This window comes from Rhamphochromis sp. 'chilingali' (assembly GCF_963969265.1).
Source record: "Rhamphochromis sp. 'chilingali' genome assembly, chromosome: 6".
Lineage (NCBI taxonomy): Eukaryota > Metazoa > Chordata > Actinopteri > Cichliformes > Cichlidae > Rhamphochromis > Rhamphochromis sp. 'chilingali'.
In genome coordinates, this window is record NC_137933.1 from 32,806,953 (window position 1) to 32,829,004 (window position 22,052).

At 38.1% G+C, this 22,052-nt stretch overlaps 1 protein-coding gene across 1 annotated transcript; it reads right to left on the minus strand.

The window, feature by feature from the left end:
• Nucleotides 1–134: 134 nt before the first annotated feature.
• Nucleotides 135–14,043, minus strand: mmp2 (matrix metallopeptidase 2). The gene is made up of 13 exons (XM_080885731.1): nucleotides 13,714–14,043; nucleotides 13,287–13,513; nucleotides 12,349–12,497; nucleotides 11,565–11,693; nucleotides 10,616–10,789; nucleotides 9,697–9,870; nucleotides 8,660–8,833; nucleotides 8,361–8,516; nucleotides 8,114–8,240; nucleotides 4,467–4,600; nucleotides 3,707–3,866; nucleotides 2,656–2,765; nucleotides 135–1,219 (listed from the first exon to the last, which is right to left on the minus strand). Exons 1-13 carry the CDS (start codon nucleotides 13,864–13,866, stop codon nucleotides 1,116–1,118), a joined length of 1,971 nt encoding a protein of 656 aa, XP_080741857.1. The 5' UTR covers nucleotides 13,867–14,043; the 3' UTR covers nucleotides 135–1,115.
• Between the last annotated feature and the right edge of the window lie 8,009 nt (nucleotides 14,044–22,052).

Genomic DNA, 22,052 nt, shown 5'->3' on the forward strand with positions numbered 1-22,052 from the left:
ATAGATCTACTTTTACCACTAATGTGTTGCAAGAGTATGTATACAGTGCACTAAGGTATATGATCTCCCACTTTTTTTTTTGGTACCTAGCGGATAAGGATCACATATCATGGCTAATCATTCACAATTTTGTAGATTTATTATATTGACCATCTTTATTGATGACAGTGCAAAAAGCATAAACAAACCATCACAAGGAAAAAACATGTAAAAAAAGATAATTAAGCAATACTACTGCGGTACTCTTGTCATGGTTCCATTATGCATGAAACCTATACAGCCTCTAGAGGCAACCTGTGCCATTAATCTTTCTGTACCATTAGTGTAGGGAAATGTAACATGGAGTTGACACGGAAATAATTTGGTCTTCCTATTGTGCCACTCCCTTGTATAGTCCTAAACAAAGTGCTAATCAAATGAAGGATAATGTGTCTGGGAATACTACTTTTATACATCCAGAGGATACTAAGTAGTCCGATCAGACATAGTTATACAGAATATAATGTATATATATGACTATATGCAAAAAGCGATCTCTAAAAGCACCATTTTCGGTCACATTGTGCAAATTCATTCTTTCAAATGTAGCGCACAACAATGAAAAACGTAATTAAACAGATACAATTATTAAACTGCACTTATTACACTGAAATAATTCTAAGCCAACATGATTTCCTCTTATGGTGTTAAAGAAATCAAATTTGTATAAAAAGGCAATATTGACCAGCACAGTATAGCACTGCATTTTAAAGCAGTGTGGACATACCTGATGTCTGACTTGGGAAAAAAAAATCTATAAAATAATAAAAGATGGGGTGCATATTGTAATAAATCTGCATAACAGCATAACAAATAAAATGTCAAAGTCACACAGAAATGTAGCAAATATCCAGTTGCATATGTTCAGCCTACGAAGAAGGTTCAGGGGTGGCGTTCTACAAATCTGGAGACCGGTTATACAGGCTGCAGGAAAGCGTGCAGAGTTGCCATGATAGAAAAATTACAACAGTTTTCACTGCAGCGACCTTAAGTTGTGTTCAATACTACAATAATGTCCTCATGAGGCTCAAGAGGTCACCATTACACAAGTTAGTTGTGAGACATTTTGGAAATGTTCAACATCCGAGCCAGTCCTTTGTGATTTCACCCAACTTCACGATCTTCAAGCTGCTGTCTTCTAGTTTGAAATAGTGGTTGCCTTTGAAGAAGTAGCTGTAGTCTGTGAAAGACAAGCAGAATACACATTGTGTTTAAAACATTTACTAAGCTGAGAATTTTCTTTATTAAATTTGCTCGAGTCAAACAAACTACCACGCAATAACAGTGAAATAAACAAGCTTCTGTACAAGCGTACAAGAATTAAAATACCCAATCAGAAGCCAAAGTCAAGCCTCGCGTTCTCTGAATTATGCTAAGGAGGAGGTACACAGAGGCGCCTCTGTAGAGGGTGAAAGACCTTCTTTATATAAATATGTTTGTTTACGGTGTGGGGAAGGGGCTATGTGACACTTACAGCACTGTCTGTATGTTAGGAGAGAAGCAATGAAAAAGTCCCTGGTTGCTTGCCATAGGCAAAAATTTGCTAACCACCTCTGACCTCAAGTATACATGGCTGACAGTGAGAATCTCAAAAGATATTTACTGGTGGTCTCACATTAAAAATTCACCATTTACTTCTTACAGTGGCTGCAATGCACTTTGCACCAGCAGTAAAAGTAAGTGTCAACTAACCTGTGATATTCACTCACAAAAAATGCAACAATTCTGTCATTATAAAACCACTGATCACTCCCTGACTTCAGAAATACTCCTTATGGTCTATTTGCCTTCCTGACATTCTTTGTGTAGCCAACTCCTCTAAACACTTTTTTTTTTTTTTTTGCCTAGAAGGCGTCACTGTTTGCTCAATTCTGGTATATGAGGAGTTTTACTGACAAAGGCAGAGTGCCAGACTCACTGATAGAGCTGACTGGATTTTCCTGCAATTTTACCAGAAGGAATGCTGCTGTGCAGACAGTAATCACACACACATAAAAACACTAGTGTCGTTATCAGAGCATAGCAACAGTTGTGTGGCATATTCTTGGCATATTGGAGCCATGGCTCTAGAAGCGGTAGAGTCAGGAAGTTCCCCATTTGCTCAGGACTCCAATATTTCAACAGCTTTCTATATTATCTGGTACAAACATTCACAATTCCCAGAAAATAAGACCTTTTGGGGAACCTGTGACTTTTCCTACCATAGTGAGGTTGATTCATATTTTCCAGTCAAATGTCTTGACATTCCTTTGGCATGGGCTGCCATGAAATGTGGCGGAATCAAACTTCTCCTGCTTAGTTTGAGCTGTTCTTTTTGTTTAGTACTAATTAAAATATGACAGTGTTCTAAAATGATATACCTATGAAACCTTATACTCATATATTGTTTTCAGTGGAAAGAACTACACTGCTCTGTAACTAACAAAGTTGCAGGTGTAGCTTTTTATCCTTTTCCCTAAATACTGCCATATCTTGAAAGCTTGAAATCAGTTTTGCTTGGAAAATAGAGTACAGCAATGGCACAATGGTATGAATCGTGCAACAAATTCATTCACATACTAATAACTGTTCCTGCCATATTTTGGTCAAATTTACTTGTTAAAAGTATTATTTTACCAATGCCATTAAGACTGAAGGCAGAGTCAATGCCATCTGGGATGCCATTCCAGGAATCCGCAATAAGTTTTGGGGAGCCAGAGTCCATTGTCTTGCTGGTCTCATCATATCTGTAAACACACAACAATGAAATCACATCTGAGGTTTTACATATGACATGTATTACATTAATAGCATTAATTTAGCACCGAACAACTCTATGCTGTGCCAAAAATATGTAGTGTATTGACATTTTTGTCAGAGGATGCCTTCAGAGCTTTAGTAGCTAATCTGACCATCAGTTTCATAAACTGTTGTTCCTTTCTTGCATCATTTAGAGAAGAGAATAAAAGTAAAAGAAGTAGAGTAACAATCCAGACTGTTAACTAGGTCGCTCCCATACCCAAAGAATTTAAAAAATGTTTTTTTATAATGCACAGTCCTTTTATCAAAGTACAGTTGCTGCTTTGCTTTGCTCTCTGTTTTAGCCTGTTAAAAATTGGGTGTGTGCACATCAGCCAGATAATGACTAATATCATTGCTATTTAATAACATAGGACGTTAGTTAGGGCAAACTGTTCTGGCTGCATTGTTATTATGATTTACTCTCAGTTACTCAAGGTTTGTGGCTGTAAATGCACTAAAAAGTCGATTTACAATTGGACAGGGACTGTGGACATGGCCAGCATGCTGTACCTGTTTGTTTAGGCCAAAGAGCCTGCAGACCAGTGCAATATGCACAATAGAAGTGAGATAGCCATGATTTCACTTTTTTTTTTTTAAAGACCCTCTGTTGTTGAATGACATTCATTGGTTTGCATCTGATAAAGTGCATCAGAAACACATATGATGGCACTTTCCCAGATAAAACAAACACTACGGCTTCATGTGTGCAAAAACTACAAGCTGTTGAGTTACTGTACCGTTTAGGTCACACCAAACACTAACTCAGTTCAGATATAGCACACAACTGCAACAGTTTATGACCTGAATTGCAAGAGCTAGGTTGAGTCACACAGGGCTTTTAATTACATTAAATGCAAATCTTTGCACAAAGTTTAACTCTCCTTACCTCCAGAATTTGTCTCCAGCAAAGAAGTAAGTCTTCCTGTTCTTCCTAAAGTTGAAGGCAGCATCGATTTGCTGCAGGTCAGTGGGGAGGCCAAGGCTGGACAACCTTTTCGGGTAGCCTGTCTCCAACTGATCAGCTCTATAAATCCAAATTTCATTGCCTGGGAGAGAAGAGTAAGTTAAAAAGAGAACTCACCTTTAGGATACATAATGTTATTCTAATGAAAATCACTAAACTTTTAAATCAACATTTAATCATTTATTCTTGTGTTGTCCTCGGGATTCCCATATACTTGTTTGCCATTCACCTAGGGGTCAATTTTGACCCAAGGACAACACAAGGGTTAACTCTATGAACCAATTTTGCAGTGAGATAATAAGTCGAACATTTACCAAACCATCTTAATGTCTTTAGAGTTGATGGATATATCATGTAAGTCTCATCAGTATTCAGGAAAGTTGTCATATTTGTAAAATGCTGTGAATATTTCATAAACCACTAATAAGTATGCTGGAAGAGTCCACACTGCACTTAAGAATGTTTGGCCTACATTCTGGTGCCTCCTAAAGTTTCAGGTAATAGAAATGGCTGACCATTAGGGGAAATGCATCCAAGTGGTAAAATGGGGAAGACACATCTTCATTACTCATTAAAAGTAATGCATCTGTTTCCTTCATCACCTTATAAGTGCGGGGTTATGTCAATATTAAAACAGATCTAAATGTGCATTTTTCAAAGTCTCTTGCTTTCCTCAGAATACCTGCAAAGAAGACTGTTTTTTCCTCTGGATTTTCATAGGCAGCATCTATCTTGGCGGGCAGGTCAGGCCAGTAGGTGGCCACTAGCATTGGTCCATTGGGTTTGCTTCTAAAGTTGACTGACCTGAACAGGAACCTGCAGAGAGAGTGGGTGGATGAGCAATCATGAGTTAGACAGGCTAGGGAAGAAATAAGAGTGAAGAAGTAAGAGTGAAAGGACCAGAGGGGGCTGATGAGGAGGTGGGGAGAGAAAGAGAGAGAAAAAGCATGTGTGTCTGTGTGTATAAGAGATCGGGGTTTTAGTGCAAGTGCTTCGCTGGCCGAGCCAGCCACAATGGTCTGATTCATGAGCATCTGGTTCTCGTTAGGACTAAGGCTGCAGACGCCAGCGGAACAAGACCCATCTTGCCCGGATTTCCAATACACAGCTGCGCAACAATAGCAGCTTACCATACTCTTTTCCACTGACCTATTTTTTAGACAGACAAAGATTTGCCAAAAACAAAGATCAGTTGTCATAATGATAAAGTGAAGATGAGAATAAAACTTTACAAACAAGCATAAATAGAAGTGTGCATACATAACACTTGCCCAAAGTTACATTTGTCAGGATGAAAGATGAGACATATTCCAGTCTGAACCAACCATCTACGAATGTCATTATTTTATTTGTGTTCTTGCAGATCAGTTTGCTGTTCGTGCACTAACAATATCCAGAGGGTTTTCAGTCTGTAGCAGAGCTTTAATTTTATCCTTTCCTCCCTCTCTTTTCTTCCAGTATGCACTCAATAAAAGGAAAAACAAGATCTGCCTAGGGGTGGTAAGGGGAATACGTGTACAGAAAATATTCAAGTGATTTTTCTAAAGCACTCCTGTTGTTTTAGATCTCTGAGTCTGTTTTATTCTTTTTTTATTTACCTGTATTTTCATACAGGTAATTACTAATAACCCGAACATCTGAAGTAGATAATCCATTGATCTTGGATTTGTTCTTAACAAAGTCCTGTTTGAACTGTGTAAAAATACAGGTTGATGATTATGACAATGCAACTGAGCTTTGTGAGAAATATAAGTTTTTAACACATTGATTTAAATGGCTCAATGTACTGACCCACATTATAAGTTTGCCTAAAATGCATTGTGGAAAAGGCACTAAAATTGTATAACAGAGCAAAAACAAAAAAGAAGATAGAAAGAATTTCACAACTGAAGAAAGAGTAACAATAGTATCTGTCAGGGAAGCTGGAAAAGGTACACCAAAGTATTTCTTTGAGAGTTATGATGGTAAAACAAAAAGTTTGGTTTGTGGGGTTTAACGCTACATCCTCTCAGACATGGATTGTGGTGTACATAAAAAAGGAAAACATTCGACATTCACAAACCAGAAGAAAAAGAATAAAGTAGATGGAGAACAGATCTTTATCATTTTTGAGTCTAAATATGTTTAAAGTGCACCAAAAAAGTCAGAAAATAATGAAACATTCAAAAGCAAAGTTCAGTCACAGGTATTTGGCAGTGTTTGTGAGGCCTATTGTATTTTTATACTGTCATTATCTTTAACTACTACCATTCAACAAAAGTGCTTCTATAAAACAGCAGTCTTTCTTAACAGTTTTTCACCAGCCTCTGCACAACAGTCACAACAATCTCTACTGGTTTTACGCTTCAGAACAGACCTAACCAGCAGGTTGGCCAAACATTTTCTATAAGTCAGACTTTCTAAGTACCTTCTCCTTAAGCCTTGAGACAGACAGACCCACTTATATGCTGAGCTCAGGGAGTGCTGCAAGTATTACTCATTGCATCATGTTAAGATTTGTCTCACAACATAAATATGCTGAGCTAACAGAATGAGAGATTCCACTTTTACAGTGGGAGAGTCAAGTGAGCTTAGCCCCAGAGCCCAGAGGGTACAGCTCTTTCTGTAAAGCTATAAAACTTAGCATGTACCAGAACTCTGCAGCATACAACTCTGACATGCCCTTCAGGCAACTTATGAAGTTGGACCAACAGGCCTGTACTAAAACTTTACCGATCCCAGATTTCAGTGAAATATACTGTTTGTTCACTACAGTAACTTCATAATACTATGTCCTCATTTTCCCACCCAGATCTTCAGAATAACTTTTAAACTTTGCTTGATTAAATTTTCACATAGCAACCTAAAATTCACGTCATATTGAATTAAATGTGTTTGAAAACATCACACAACAGCTTAGATTAGTGCACAATGGTGCTAAAAAATCTGGCAAACAGGAAAATGTCTAAATATGTTACAGCTCAGCTAAATTTCAGTGTAACATATGTATATGGAACTTTTAGCCACCTTAAACTGAACCAGTTTGCTCTAAATACCATCTCTCTGCAAAATGACAGTTTAATCATCTGTTACATTCCACCCAGGTAGGTGATGCTTAGCACTGCTGTCATCCTATCATTTAGACACAATGTCATTTCTTTTTTAAGATATTATTTTTCCATGGCTTCATTTAAACAACGGTGACCTGAGAGCCGAGGTATGTCGGAAACTTGTTCTTGCCCTTACATTAATGTGACTGTGTGCATTTTCAGACTTCAACAATGCTTAAAGTGAAAATAAAATTTTCACTTTAAAAAAAAATTGTCCCAACAGTTAAATAAGATATATAATGTTTCAGATGGAAGAAAAAGATCATTTCAGCTGACTTGATGACCAACAACTGATCCAAAGTTTCATGGTTCGCTGCACACTCTCTGCTAGAGCCACAGCAAGGTGAAAAATATTGTAACTCAGTGAAAAAAGCCAAGCTAACTGACTCTTGAGCATTTTGCTGATGCATCTACTCTTAGCTGATTTCCAAATGATTGTGACAGGATATGCAGCTCTTAACGTTGAAATTATAGTGTTTGTGTCAACAATGTCAACAGCTAACCCATCATTTGTTTGTCCTAACAGTTCCTTTTTGTAACATGCCACTGGGGTAAGCTCTTTGTAACAAACTTCAGCTGTTGCAATGAAACTGTTCATCTTTCTACGGGAAGTACCCTGACTCACGAAGACTGTTGACCGAACCACAGGACTTCATGCAACTTCTTTTCTACAGAGTCAGCCAGCAGACACATAGTAAAGCTACATGACTTTGGATTCACTGGCGCCGGTGGAGAAGAGGAGTGTAGACTGTTTATGAATGATGACTACTTTGGTTGTCACTGCGTGAGTAGAGGGATAGCTTGTTTTCAACTCTTACTAATTGTCATATCACAAAACAACAATATGCTCACAATCTTCAAGTGGCACAAGACTGTAAAAAGAGAAACCATAATTAACAAGAAACCTCATGTTAAACTGCTCATTGTTTGCAGTGATGTGATTGTGAAATCCAGTTGGTGCAGGCTGCTGTGTTTCAGTCACGCGATACAGCCTGAAGCAGGCAATTTCGTTTTCTTTATCGCTCTTCGCACAGATCACAGACAGGAAATTTAACAGGACTTTGGCAGTGCTTTCAGTGTTCACAAACTCAGCCTTTACATCACATTTAAGACTCAAAAGAGCAACTGGGAACATTACAGCTTGCATATCTAGAACACTTTGCCTGGGCTTCAGACTTTTCTTACATTGAAGTCTTTTTTTTTTTTAAAGATACATCAAGTTGCTAACTGAGATGATTACCTGTCTTTGAAGAAGAATGTTTCTCCTCTGATCTGTGCTACAGCATCAAAGATCACTGGCTCATTACAGATATCCATTGGAGTGACAGGACCCTGGGTTGGAGGCAAAGGCTTGTCTGTTGGCACACCTGTTGTCAGATTTACCACAGTATTTATTATTTAAAGGGGTCTGCAAATTATCCACTGACAACACAATCATTTTCCCAGGCACTTATTGGTATTAGACTCTATGTGGCATTTTCTCTCACCATACAACTCCTGGATGCCTTTGATGTCATCATTGGAGAGCCTGAAGTCTTTAGTAAAAGTGTAAACAGGGGCCATCAGTGCACCGGGGTCCTGAGAGTGCTCCAAACCAAGAGCATGACCAAATTCATGGGCTGCTACCAGGAAAAGGCTGTAGCCTAGAAACAAGTTAGTTTAAACAAATATCTATTATCTTTCCACAGTAAAAAAAAGAAAAAAAAGAAAAAGATAGATTCAGTGTCTTCCAATCCACTGGCTCTTGGGAAAAATATCCCCAAATACCACTGGCAAATTCTTTTACCTTGATCAGGACAGAAACCCCATTTGCGGTCATCATCGTAACTCTTGGTGGTAGCGCACCACATTTTGCCATCGCTGCGTCCAGAGGTGGTGCAAGATTCATAAGTGTCTCCCAGGAAGGTGAAAGGGAAGGCACAGGGGCTTCCATCTGCATTGCCTCCCACTGTTGACATTGCTGGTAACAGCAACAAAATGCAAAACAGTAAATGCAAAATAAGCACTGAATTCAGTTGCTTAATTATCTTATAAATTCACTATGCAAAGTGATTTTTTTTTCTTTCTGGAAAAGTTTGGGTTATTATGAAATGAGTGCAGATGATGTTCAGAAATAGCACGATGAAAGCAGCTGGCACAACACACACGACATCAATAACTAATCCATTAGGCACACAACCAAAATGCACCCATCCAAATTGATTTTCTTTCAAAGAGAGATCATTTTCAGTCTGGCAAGAGTGGTTTTGTGTTAAAAGAAAGAAAGAAAGAAAGAAAGAAAGAAAGAAAGAAAGAAAGAAAGAAAGAAAGAAAGAAAGAAAGAAAGAAAGAAAGAAAGAAAGAAAGAAAGAGTAAAACAAAAAAACAGTATAATTTCTTATTCGGTACAAGTTCTCACACAGGACTCTACAGCAAAGCTTCATCCCTAATCAAATAAAATCAGATGAAAGCACCAACGGTAGTACCTCTCCCTGTATGCCTTTCTCCCTACCCCAGTACCTCAACCCTAAAACAAGCCCCACTGACAGAATGGAAAATAGGCCCTGCTACTGCACATTAAAATACTTTTATAGCTATTCAGCCCACCACGAGCATAACCAAAAACCGCAGCTGCAGAATTCCTGTAGCCCAACATATGGCAAGGCACTATGCACTGCTCATCAAAAAAAGCACCGCTAGTGAAATATTTATTTATTTAAGTGTTATTGCATAATGAAGGCCGTGACCACTATGCACACCTAAGTGGACATCAACTTGATGTGATTATCTTTCATTTTACTATATGTTATGTGAATAAGAGACAACACATGACACACCACTTACCAGTTTCAGGACAAAAGCCATACGTTTTGTCGCGGTCATAATCCTCAGTAGTGGCACACCAGCGGTAACCATCATCTCTGCCCTGAGTGGTGCATCCATCATACTTTTCCCCCTGAAAGTTGAAGGGGAATTTACATGGAGCCCCTTCTGCATTTCCACCCAGGGTGAAAAGTACTGCAAATCACAAACCAAATGAAGTTACAGATGGCCTAATAAATTTAAAAACAGTATTTGTTTTTACATTCTTCTAACTAAAATAAGAAATTCAATTGTAATACAAAACCCTTGATCACTAAGTAGTGATATAACACAAGGGAACACAATAAACTTGAATTAACAAAATAGGTACATTGGAACTGTTTGGTTTTTTTTTACTTCAAAACTAAAGTTTAACAAAATAGAAAACTCCAGTGCAAACAGGCCTTACTCATGTTTTTATCACATAAAATGACTTTGAACATGTGTATTTTGGCAGTTAGTTGTAATAGCATCTGATCATGTTAGTACCATGGACAGCAACATAACAGAGATAAACAAAATGTTTGACAAAGCCTCATGTTGTAAAGTGGGGCAGTAACTTGGAGAAGAAATGTTCCATAATTCACTCCAAATAAAACAAATTTAAAGAAAAAAAAAAGCATTTTCCTGGCCAACCTACTTTCTTCATGTTCAAAAACAACAGAACAGCTTTGAGTATAGCTATGATGTGATATTAAGTATTGCTTTACCAGTACTGAAAGACTAATTAAATGTTTTGTCTGGTTCAATAAGATCCAAGTAGGGCACATCACGCCTAAGGTCATGTGGGGCCACAAAAATCACAAGTTTCAAAAGCAAAATGTCCAAACAGACATCACAGCTGCATGTCAAACATATAGTATATGCTTTAACAAAAAAGGGACCCACTGGGTAAGCTTACATTCATGAGGGCAGAAGCCATATTTGCCATCTTCATCAAAGTTGTAAGTGGTGGAACACCATAGGAAACCGTCATCACGACCCTGAGCTGTGCAGCTGTTGTACTCAGTGCCCATGAACAGGAAAGGGAATTTACAAAACTCGCCATCAGCATTGCCAAATTTCACCTTCACCACTGTAAAACAAAGAATGCATACATAGAAAGGAGTGAAGATATATGAATATTTGCTCTATGGTGTTTGATTTCATATGATGGTTTCTCAATTCACTATAAAACTTTGTAGCATTAGTTTCACACATGTTTAGAAGGTAACTTTTGTTACAATAATAGCAAGCAAGCTAACATAACATAGCAAGCTTCAACTTCCTGGAAGTTAAAGCAAATATTGTTGTCTAGAATTTGGAAAGCAGTTTCAAAGTAGGCTTTGAAAAATGTCCAACCAAACTGTATAATGCAGGGTACAAATGATTTGTATGTAACAGTATGAACAACAAACACATATTGAGAAAATAAAAATTCATCCAAGAGATCCTCATCTGTTCATCTGTTTAAGACTAGCACCAAGAGAAATGGAAAATAGGTTTATAGATTATTTCCATACAAATTAAATATCCAGACATAAGGATGTTAAAAAGGGGAAGTACTTGGGAGTAAAACTATCTGGGTCAATGGATGCGAATACAAATGTGTGCAATAGAGATTTTTTTTTTTAAATTTAGCTTCCAGATGGCTGTAGTTTGATATGATGTCAGGTGCCAGAAAAAGATGCTTGGAAAATAGCATCTGAAAGTTATATTAGTTTCTACAATTTCAAATTCTCACCTGACAAAGTTTTAAATTAACTTTACATAACAGTCTAAGCAAAAAAATGAAGAACTAAATAAATTTAAGAAATCATCACTGGTGGTTTTGCTGCATGCACTTTTTGTAACTAGCATTCTTGCATTACCTTGCCCCTCTCCAAGTGTCCACTGCTCATCATCATCAAAGTGAGAGTCTCCACCAATTCCTGGGCCTGGAGCAAAGGCATGAGCCAGGAGGCCATCCTTGCCATCAAAGGGGTAACCATCTCCATGCTCTATTGATGACATCATTAACCAATCAAAACATGTATACTGACTGCTTAAGACATGATGTGACATTTGTCCATGTATTCAAAGATTTCTGTTTCTGAAACAACAATTCCATGTCTTCTTCAGCGGCCGATTTTCAGTTGCGTTTCCCTATAATTACTAGATTCTTTCTGAATATAGTCAGCTGTGACCAGACAGAATGCGGGTAAATATCAAGTGGTTATTTTAGCTGGAATGTTTGGAATGAACTGGGTTAATACCATAATCCCCACTGTCTTTAAAGAATTCCTAAAATACAGGATGGCGGGATGTAGAGTCACTTTGAAAAGAATGTTACTTTAAAAAGATGTATGTTTTTGCTCCTTCAGCATTAGTCTAGAACTCGGTGAGCTTCTGTTTAAATATTGACTTGTGCTAATTATTATAGGAACATTCTTAGAATTTTATCCTGTGGTACAATCTCTTTATTCTATTACAAAGATGTGGCAGATCCAATAAAAGGAGGATTTTGAGGGCTTACAATTGTATTATTATAAAACAAACTGATACATTTCTTTATTAATTGTGATTCTCGTAAACCCACCTGAGTACAGATGTACAATAGTTTTCAAATAACAAATGGAATATCTATATAGTGTGATGTTTATACACATAGTATACCATTGCGGCCAAAATTAATCATGATGTCAGCTTCTCCATCCATGATGCGAGTAAAAGTGAGTGGCGTGAAATCACTCCATACTTTGAAGGCCCTGAAGAAAGCATCATTTATGACTTCTTCATCCAGATCGGGAGTGTAACCCAGGATTCTACAAATTGAGTAGAACAAAAAAAACAAGCATGACTTGAATTGTCCAATCAGGACAACCTGTGAGTGTTGCAAATTCTCCTTTCATTACTAAAGATCATGGAAAATAAAGAGGCCAATATGAGTAATCTGTAAAAGCACCTCCTGAAACAATGTTCAGCCGCAAACCCATTTGTATGCCTGTCTACACAGTCCTTTTCCTGAAAACAGTCTAAGATCTCATAGTTGTTATTGTCTTTGGCTTCCAGTCTTTCTTATAAACACACAGACAGAGAGGCTGGAATGATCAGAACATGCAAAACCGCTGATATAAATAAACTACATCCACATCATAGTAAACCTCAAACAGAATGAAAACAAAGGACCTGACACATACTGTGTAGGAATGCTGGTGTTAGCGAGACATAAAGATGCAAGCACTTCAAGACTGTGTGGATGGGGGTAGTGTGGAATGGAGGCTGTGGAGAGGGTGGGGTCGGTTTTAGAGGGTTAGACAGGGGCAAATATGTCTCAGTACAACAACTTTGATTTATGGGCAATTGTTAAAGCAACAGATTTTTAAAATAGTGCTGTGCAGTAAACGGTTTCCTAAAGTGCAGCATGCCAAGTAACTCAAAAACTATTAGATCACACCCAGTGGTAATGCCATAACCATTTTGCAGGCAAAGCTGATTAAAACCTCCGCAATTGTTTGAGAACTAATTTGGAGTCACAGTGGATTGGCACTCACTCCCATTATAGCATAATCCATAGCCTCTCTAATCATGTGTGTTATTGTTAATTCTCTGACCTGTAGGTGACGTCCTTGTTCTGCCATTTGGGTTTTCTGTGGAAGAAGTTATAATTGGCCACATCTGGGACACCGCAGCGGGGTTTTTTCATGATCTCTACAGTTTTGGCATCAATCTCTCCAGTTTCTTGCAGAGAAAAAAACTTTTGCATTTTCTTCAGGGTATCCTTGAGCACCATAAGATTACATCTGTCTTGTGGGCATCCATAAAACTTGTTTAGATAATGCTAAAGTTTGGATAAAAACATAAAATAATAGGTTAGCGTTCTTGTGGTATCTTTATATAAAATTAGAGCAATAAGAAATAAATAATGTGAAAACTACTCCTGTTCATTTCTGGTACTCCAGGGGTAAAAACAGTTCATTGCTGCCTGACCTACTTAGACATATCCTGAGGAAGGAAGAAAAAAAAAAGACAGAAACTTACCAAAGCAACTTCTTTGTCTGTTCTGGGGGTATCGTCTCCAGGAAACCTGATAATAGGAGAAGGACGAGCATTTACTGTTTGGAACACGATGAACTGAAGCAAAAACAATTTGAGAAGACTCCGACGACAACTGAATATCGTCGGAAAGCCCATTTTCTCTGGTTAACAGTATATCTTGTGCGGTAAGTGCCGTTCGCAGTCCTTGCAGCCCGTCAGCTTGTGTTGCTTCTGCTCCTCAGCAGGATTTTTTTTTCTCCTTAACGGGACATCCTGCACCTCGGGTCTGCGAACTTTCTTAGTTCTGCTTGCACATGCACTTTTCCCCCGACGCCTTCTGCGCAGTCTCCAGGTTGGGAAAGAAATGGGGACGAACCAGCAAATCAAATGCTGAATGATTCACCGACTACAGTTCTTAGTCACTCGCTTTTACCAGAAAACGTCTACAAACAAATAAAAATGTTCTTTTTTTAAATTGTTTCTTTTATCTTTTTTTTTTAAAGAGTAGGATAATCATCTAGAGGCGAAATTAACCAATTTTGGGCCAAGCTGACCAATTAAACCAATGAAGACCTGCTTTTTAAGTGTGCATTTCTTAAATTAATATGTGCAGATTCCAAGATAAACTATAACCTGCATGCCAAGAGGTTTCAGCATGTTGTTTGACTTTTTTGTTTGTTTGGGAATGATCTTCATGATTTTTCTTTCCAGACTTAAAATCACCTATTTGTTTACTAAAGTAAGTTCTGCCAACCAATTCAGCCAATAACCTTATAACTGGTAGAAGTGGGCGACTTTTTTGGTACTTTTTTTGCACTGTTCACTGCTGTCTGAGAGCATCACCACACCTCCCTTCTAACTTTCTGACTTCCAGCGACCGATTTTCTATCCCTATTCATGAATTTCTAAATAATCATTCGCGATGCGGTGGGTAGGGGGAGAGGGAGGAAATCATTATACTGGATTAATTTGGAATTCATTGACGCAAAGCTGCTGAGCGTCACCACACAATATATTACCTTGCCAGGAGAGAAAAACAGCGACACCCAGTTGCAGAAAGGCCAGAAGTTATTCAAAGTGGTAGATTGACATCTACTGGTAGGATGCGAAACTGGTCTCAATATTTGGAAGCTAGAAAGAGCCAAGTGAACCATATGTATTGTACCCATGAAAACTAATAAGGGTGAGAGTGTGTGTGTGTGCCGGGGGGAGATTTGCTAATGCTGACTTATCCCAGTATACATGTTATAGAAAATAAATACACGGTAAAAAAAAAACAAAAAAAAACCAAAAACAAAACAATAAATAAATACACTGCTGCTTACCATGAGTGGACTTCAAACCTCATGAGACATTTTACTTAACGACAGCAATCTGCAGATAAAACATGTATATAATACCAGGCCTTGTGTATATATACATCAGTGTAACTTTGTGCTGAAATAAATCTGGGTAAATTCCCAGATGATTAAACATTATACTGTTTTGCTGGTAATACCTGAAATTTTATTGGGAGGATTATATTGGTTGGGTCTAATTATTGGGGGGGTCATAACCTCCCTAAACCCCCTGGAAATCACGCGCCTGGATAAATAAAGGTTTACAAAATATTTCTTGTGCAGTGGAAAATGTATCCTTTACAATGTTTCTTATGTAGTTTGGTGTATAACACTTTGCTTCCCAAAGCCAACAGTTATAGACTATAATGTACACTAAGTGAACTAACCTACTTTAACTATTGAATAGTAACAGTGGTGATTGGTGCCCTCTAGTGGTTCACATATAACAAGTACCTGGTCTGTTTTGTGGCCCTTGGAGCCAGTGTTCTTTCCTGATTTGTAATCTACAGCACAGATTTAGGATTTACTCTAACTCTCTTTGACATCTCTTTGTTTCCGCTCTCATACTGGATTACTCTGAACAGCATATGAGAGCAGACTCTTTAATAGAGAGAGCTGAAGGACTTTTTTTGCAAAGAGATCTGACAGATCACAAACAGGATTTTGTGGTATATCTAGCAAAGCAATTTCCCTTCCCTTTAGCCAGAGTACAGTTAATTTTTCATAGCCAGGGCTGCTGTTGGTGGTTGCAGAGTGAATTTAACATCCATTTGCCAACAATATCCAGGACCTGTCACTTTGGAGCATGAGCTTTATTTCATGCACTGATACATGCTGCCATCTCCTCTAACTGACAGACTGGCAGTGATCTCTCGCAGAGCCGGGGAACAGAATGGCTACCTATTAAATGTACATGGGCCTGCCTCTCCAAATAGAAAATGCTGGTATGTGAAAAGTTGAGCCACAGCTACAGTAATTGAATGCCTTTGTGCATATGAATGCAATTTTGTCGGCAAAAGTGGCATAAAGAGATGGAGATGATAAGGTTTGATTTGCATGTAAATTGTTTTTCTCTCTCCCTCATTCTCTGCTGGATGCTTAAGCCTTTTCTAGATTTAAGCACCGCATATGTGTGTTTTGATGAAATGGAGTTGTTTTTATTTAAAGTGGGTATCTTGTTGCAGTTGATTGCAAGTGCATCCGTCCCATTTGTATTTGTTTGTGGCTGAGACAACTGATTTAACCATAATCACATTGGTAGGGCTTGCTTTACACTAACACAGATGATTTGTACTTCATTGTTTATATATATGCATGTGTTTTCTGTCTTTCTAGCAATCTAATGCAAAACCGCAATATGCTTGTGCTGGTCCTACACCATACAAACTCATGCAATTAATTATGAGTATGAGCAGCCTTCTCCAACGTGCCAGTGAGGCCTCCTCTTGCTTCTGGGAATGGGACACTCTGGACATGAAGGCCAGTCAAATCATGGCTCTCCAGCTGGCTTTGGATCTTCAGCCCCACTGATTGACCCCCGTCCAGCTGAACAGACCGCAGACCTGGATGTCACCCTGGTCCTCTGGCTCTTGCAAGGACCCAGACAGATTCTCTGATGGGTCATCAAACCAAACTGCCTGTATGGCTGGCTAGCACCAAGGTCATGAATGACAAATATCACAGTCCCACTGCTCTCCTCTCACTCTAACTCAGAGCCACTCAAAGTGTTTGAGCGAGTTGTAATGTTTGGTACTTTTTGGTCCGGACTCGAATGCACGGTGTGTAGTTAATAATGACACTGAGTGGTTTAGAATCAGTCCATTGGCATTGTTTGTTTTATGTGTTTTGCAGGGGTAATTAAGAAATGGTTGCTGAGTAAATGAAAACAGCAGTAGCCCTGTCAATAAATCTGTTTCAAGATAACTTAATTTGGCTAAGCGCTGTGTTACAGAATACTGCGACACATATCACTTGGTTTGAAACATTCTGATGATGAATTATTGAGCATAAATCCATTATCTTGAACATATTTTATTTATGAAAGCACCAAGACACTGGAGGACTTTAACACTGCGGGGTAATTATTGTTCCACATTGTGTCACCGCTCTTCTCTCAGATGCAACTGCCAGCGCAAACTGCAATGAATCAAAGAATTGCGACTTTTGATTGGCATTTTGTGTGTGCACAAGGCCCAAAGCGACATTAGCTGAATTGCTTTATTTAATGCTTTCTCCCTCATTCTGTCTCTCTTTTAGCACGCCTTGTAAACACTGATGCAATAATGCATTCCATTATACAGCGGAGAGGAGATGAGTGTCTCGCGTGGCTCTTCTCCATCTCAATAATAGGTCAACAGCTGTATTTAAAAAATTAATCACATTCTTGGCAGTTGCAAAGGTTAGCCGCAACGCTCTGAGATGCAATATTGGAAACTCAGATCAGCAGCAAATCTCTGCGGAGATGAGGAAGAGTTGCCTTTGATGAGTACAGCATGTAAATGATTTGTGTGTGTTTATGGGACACGGGGCTGGCCCTGCCTCACTCCAAGACAGCAGCGTCTGCACCACTCTGTGGCAGAAACTGGCAACAGCAGATGGAAACAAGCAAGTGAAGAGATGGCTGACCGTGCCACAGCATTTCACAATTTGTTCTCTCTTTTGCAGCAGAAAAGCTATCTCTGTAGCTTAATATCTATATGTTAACAAGTACATATAAATTATGTCTATCTATAGTATATATAAAAGTTTAGGTTCAAATAACAAACCTTAGACCAACTAAAAAACTTGTTTCTTGGGCTTGACCTTGATCCAGTGTGATTTTTTAAGAAATTCAAATATTGATGCCTCGCCTACATCAAAGACAAATTACTCTCAAAGATATCGTGAGGTACAAGGACATGCATATGAAATATAAATGTCTACCTTGGATTGCTTTTAGTTATTCTAAAATATTCACCGTGGTATTTTGGAGCGCCGTGCCGATTGCTTGTTGTGCACAGGCTGACATTTGGGGATGAATTTTTCAGTAAGGATCTGATTTGGCCGTCACAGTAAATGGATAGCCTTGAAAAGTCAGGAACATTGCTACCTGGATTGTTGGATGAAAATGAAATAGTGCATGATGCAAGTAACTGAAAGGAGTGTTGAAATGCTGCCATCTGTCTGGTGCTCTTGACAGTTCTGAGAGCTGTGCGGCACATTAGCTATTATGTAGTTTGCAAATGTCAGCTTTGGAAGCTTCTGCCTCTCTTAACATATAAATTAGTAAACGCTTTAGACAATTATAACTTTACTACAGGATTCCAGCCTCCAGAAACCATTTACCTGTGAATATTTCTGCCTATAATTCGAGTTGATAGATGAACACCACTTTTTATGCAAATGGTGATTTTTTTCTTTCCCTTGGAGTATAATTAGGAATAGAAAAAAACAATCCTATGTTAAGTAATTGTCCATTAGAACAAAATGAAAATAGTGTTTCCAAAACAACATCGCCCCTTTGGGAAATCAATTACTTCCTTTAACTCATTAAAGAAAGAATGCCACGAGGCCTGGCAACATCTTTCCTGGTTTCTGAGCATCTTTTTAGTGTATTGAATTGTCACACTGTATCATTAATTGCCAAACAAGAACAGATTCGGTTTAATATTTTGTTTTACTGGGGAAATTTGACAGGAAAGTTGACAGGCCTTTATTTCAAGAAAGTGCAGTATGCTCTGGTAAGCAGCTTTAATCTAATTAGATGGCACACACAAAAACAGAGTGTGTGAATTTAATTTGATGTGTATCTTGCAGCATGCTTCAACAACTGGACTTAATTTAACTTTTTTTTTTTTTTTTTGCTTTTTGTTTCTCCAAATTCAGTCATCAGTCACATGTAAAGCCGAAATAAATCCGAACAGTTAACTCACCAAACCTGCTTCCTGGAAGATAAGCGTAATTCCTTTAAAGCTCAATGGGTCATACATTATTATTGTTTGGCTGTACCATCGCAAATTCCAGACAAAACTGAATTTCCTTTTCTGTGTCAATAACAAACCCAATGTCACCTCTGAAGTCAGGGGGGTGCGTGATTTGATTAAGGTTTTTTTGTGCTTTTCCAGTTTGACCTCTCTCACCTTGTTAGGAAGAAAAGGTTGAAGTACTCTTTTCCCCTCTGGCAAGTACAAAAAATGCTGAGTATCCTGTATGAACACAGTTTAACAAACACAGCTTTTTTTTTAAATGTATGGTTTTAGGTGTGTGCACTTTTGACAGATATCTGTAGATATAGATGGTCAATACGTTCATTTTTAAAAGGCAAAAGATGTTGAAAGCCTGAGCGTTTTCTGTTATAAGGTGAGTCAGTTTCTGATGTTATCCTTGAGATAATTTGGATTTATTATGAGTATTGCAAAAGGCCTTTTCTATCCTGACATTAGATTCCATATCTATCAACAGGGATGGCTTGTTTTACCATAAGGCCAGAGTGTAGCATGTATTGCATGAAAACAGCTTTGTTCTGAGATGTAGCTGTAGACTTGGGTGGATGTATGAGTCAGTGTTCCACCCGTGGAAGTCATGCCTCCTTCTATTGCTGCTACCTGTGATCTGAGTCACTTTTAGGACTGCGTCTGCAACCCACAGCCCCCCTGTGTTTTAACTACAGGATAGCATGCAAAGCACCATGTTTGTAGGATATTGAAAAAGACCTTTGACAGGAAGTGGAGCCCCACTGACCATTGGGGATCTGTGACCGTGGTTCTCTAAACTGGCATATCATATTTCTGTCTATATCCTCTTAAACAACAAACTCAGTAGTGTAATAACTAAAATCTCCACAGGCAATTTATTTATTTATTTTTTTCACAACAACAACAACAACAACAACAACAAATTAGCAGCAGAAATCCAGTAATTCCTCAGTATATCCTGAGTGCATTGTGTTTGCAGCAATGAAATGTAAGTACAAATTAATCATGCAAACCAGAAAGATGGCTTGCAATCAATTTATATAATACTCCCACATAAAAGATTTTTATTACAGGAAATCTTGGTAGGATTATTTGGCCTATAAAGAAATTAACTTTGTCTCTATGCTAAGTATACCAATGCATCAAGCCATATAGATTAATCTTATTTGATATTACACAAGACAAATGTATTCATATGGCATATTTTTCTAATTTTTTCTTTCTGACCATCTGTGTGTGTTACATCTTACCGAGATTAATCTGCTGATCCTAGTGTGATAGAGGGCAGGTGGGTTTTTTTCTTTCTTCTTTTTTCCCTAATGCACAATAGTAAGTAAGAGCTGATATATATATATAAAAAAACATAATCCACAACATTATATATTACACATTATATTTCTGATATTTGCAATTTCTTAGAGACAGTAATGTTCACATCTGGGCATAGTGAGACCTTATTTCACTTCTCTGTATTTCATTTGTTTATGTGAATATGAGCATTGAGACTACGCAAAAATGGATAGACTGTGACCAGAAAGTTGATATGTCAATATCAGTGCAATATGAATTAGTACTTTCTGTTCCTGGATCAGTATACTTAGTTTTCCTTGATTCCTTTGATGCAATTCTCACATTAATGTCATTCTAATCACTCAGTAGTCAGAATACTCAAAACAGTTGAGATATTTTTCCTAACAAAAGCTCCTAAAAAAGACTTTGTGCAAAAGTCTTTATTCACATATGTCAAAACACTCAAAGTCAGTCAATCACTTGAACTCTGAACCAATGAATAAAAACCTTTTAACCACAGTTTTAAGACTTTGACACCAAGTGGTTATAAGGTTTTATCAAAACCTTTCTGATTTGGAAAGAGAACTGAAAAATGTAGGCCTAATTTAGGGTAAAACATGTACAGACGCAGAAATGGAAGATTATTTGAAACAATACAAAATTGCTGGAATCCAGAAAAGGCCAATGATACATGTGAAACTGCTGCACAAAATAGACAAAGCCACCCTGCTGGGGATCGCTCCTGTCAGCTAAGAACAGGAAACTGAGGCCACAATTCATACAGAAAAGCAAAATGATACATGTGTAACTATGTGATACTATCTCCTTTTTCTTTCAGCTGCTCCCTTTAGGTGCCGCTACAGCGCGTCAGCCTCCATCTCACCCTATCCCTAACTCTTCTGTCACACCAACACTCTTCATGTCTTCCATCACTACGTCTGTGAACTTTTTCTGTAGTCTTGCTCTTTCCCCCCTGGCAGCTCCATCTTCAACAGCCTTTGTACAACATCCCTCCTCTGCACATATCCAAACCATCTCAGCCTTGTCTCGCTAACTTTGTCTTCAAACTGCTCAACTTGAGCTGTCACTTTGATATGATTTCTAATGTTTTTCTAATTTCTGATGCTATCCCTCCTGGTCACTCTTGGTGAAAATCTAAGCAGCTTTAGTTCTGTCTTCTCCAGCTTGGTCTTTTGTCTTTTTGTGAATGCCACTGTCTCCAAAGCATAAATTACAGCAGGTCTCACTACTTTCACTCTTCCTGTTATCCTTGTATTGCAAATGACCCTTGTAGTATCAAAAAACAGAGAACAAAAAATATATATAACCTCAGAGCATAGCCTAGACTCCTGTATAGTACAGCACACTTACAACACGGTACAATATATGATTATGTGTAATTAGCAGTGCCATGACATGTACGTGCGATACAAGGCTGGGAGTATGTGTTTCTATTTCTTTCATCTGAACTTTTCTATTTGCTTTCAAATAAGTGGCCATTTCACTACTGCCACGGAGCATGTGTGACTGACCTTACTATTTCATACCTACTTGATAACAGTTTTAAATGATTTAACTGAAAACACATATGCAGTGTTGGACAGCATTAAGGTAATTGAAAAGAGCTAATGTGGATGGGGAAATGTGCTCTTAACTACATTAAGAGTGGTGAGAACGATGCTCCTGATGTGAGAACTGCATCAAAGCAACTGAGAAAAACTGTAAATTAGTTAAGTGTAATGACTTAAAGCAGAAAGAT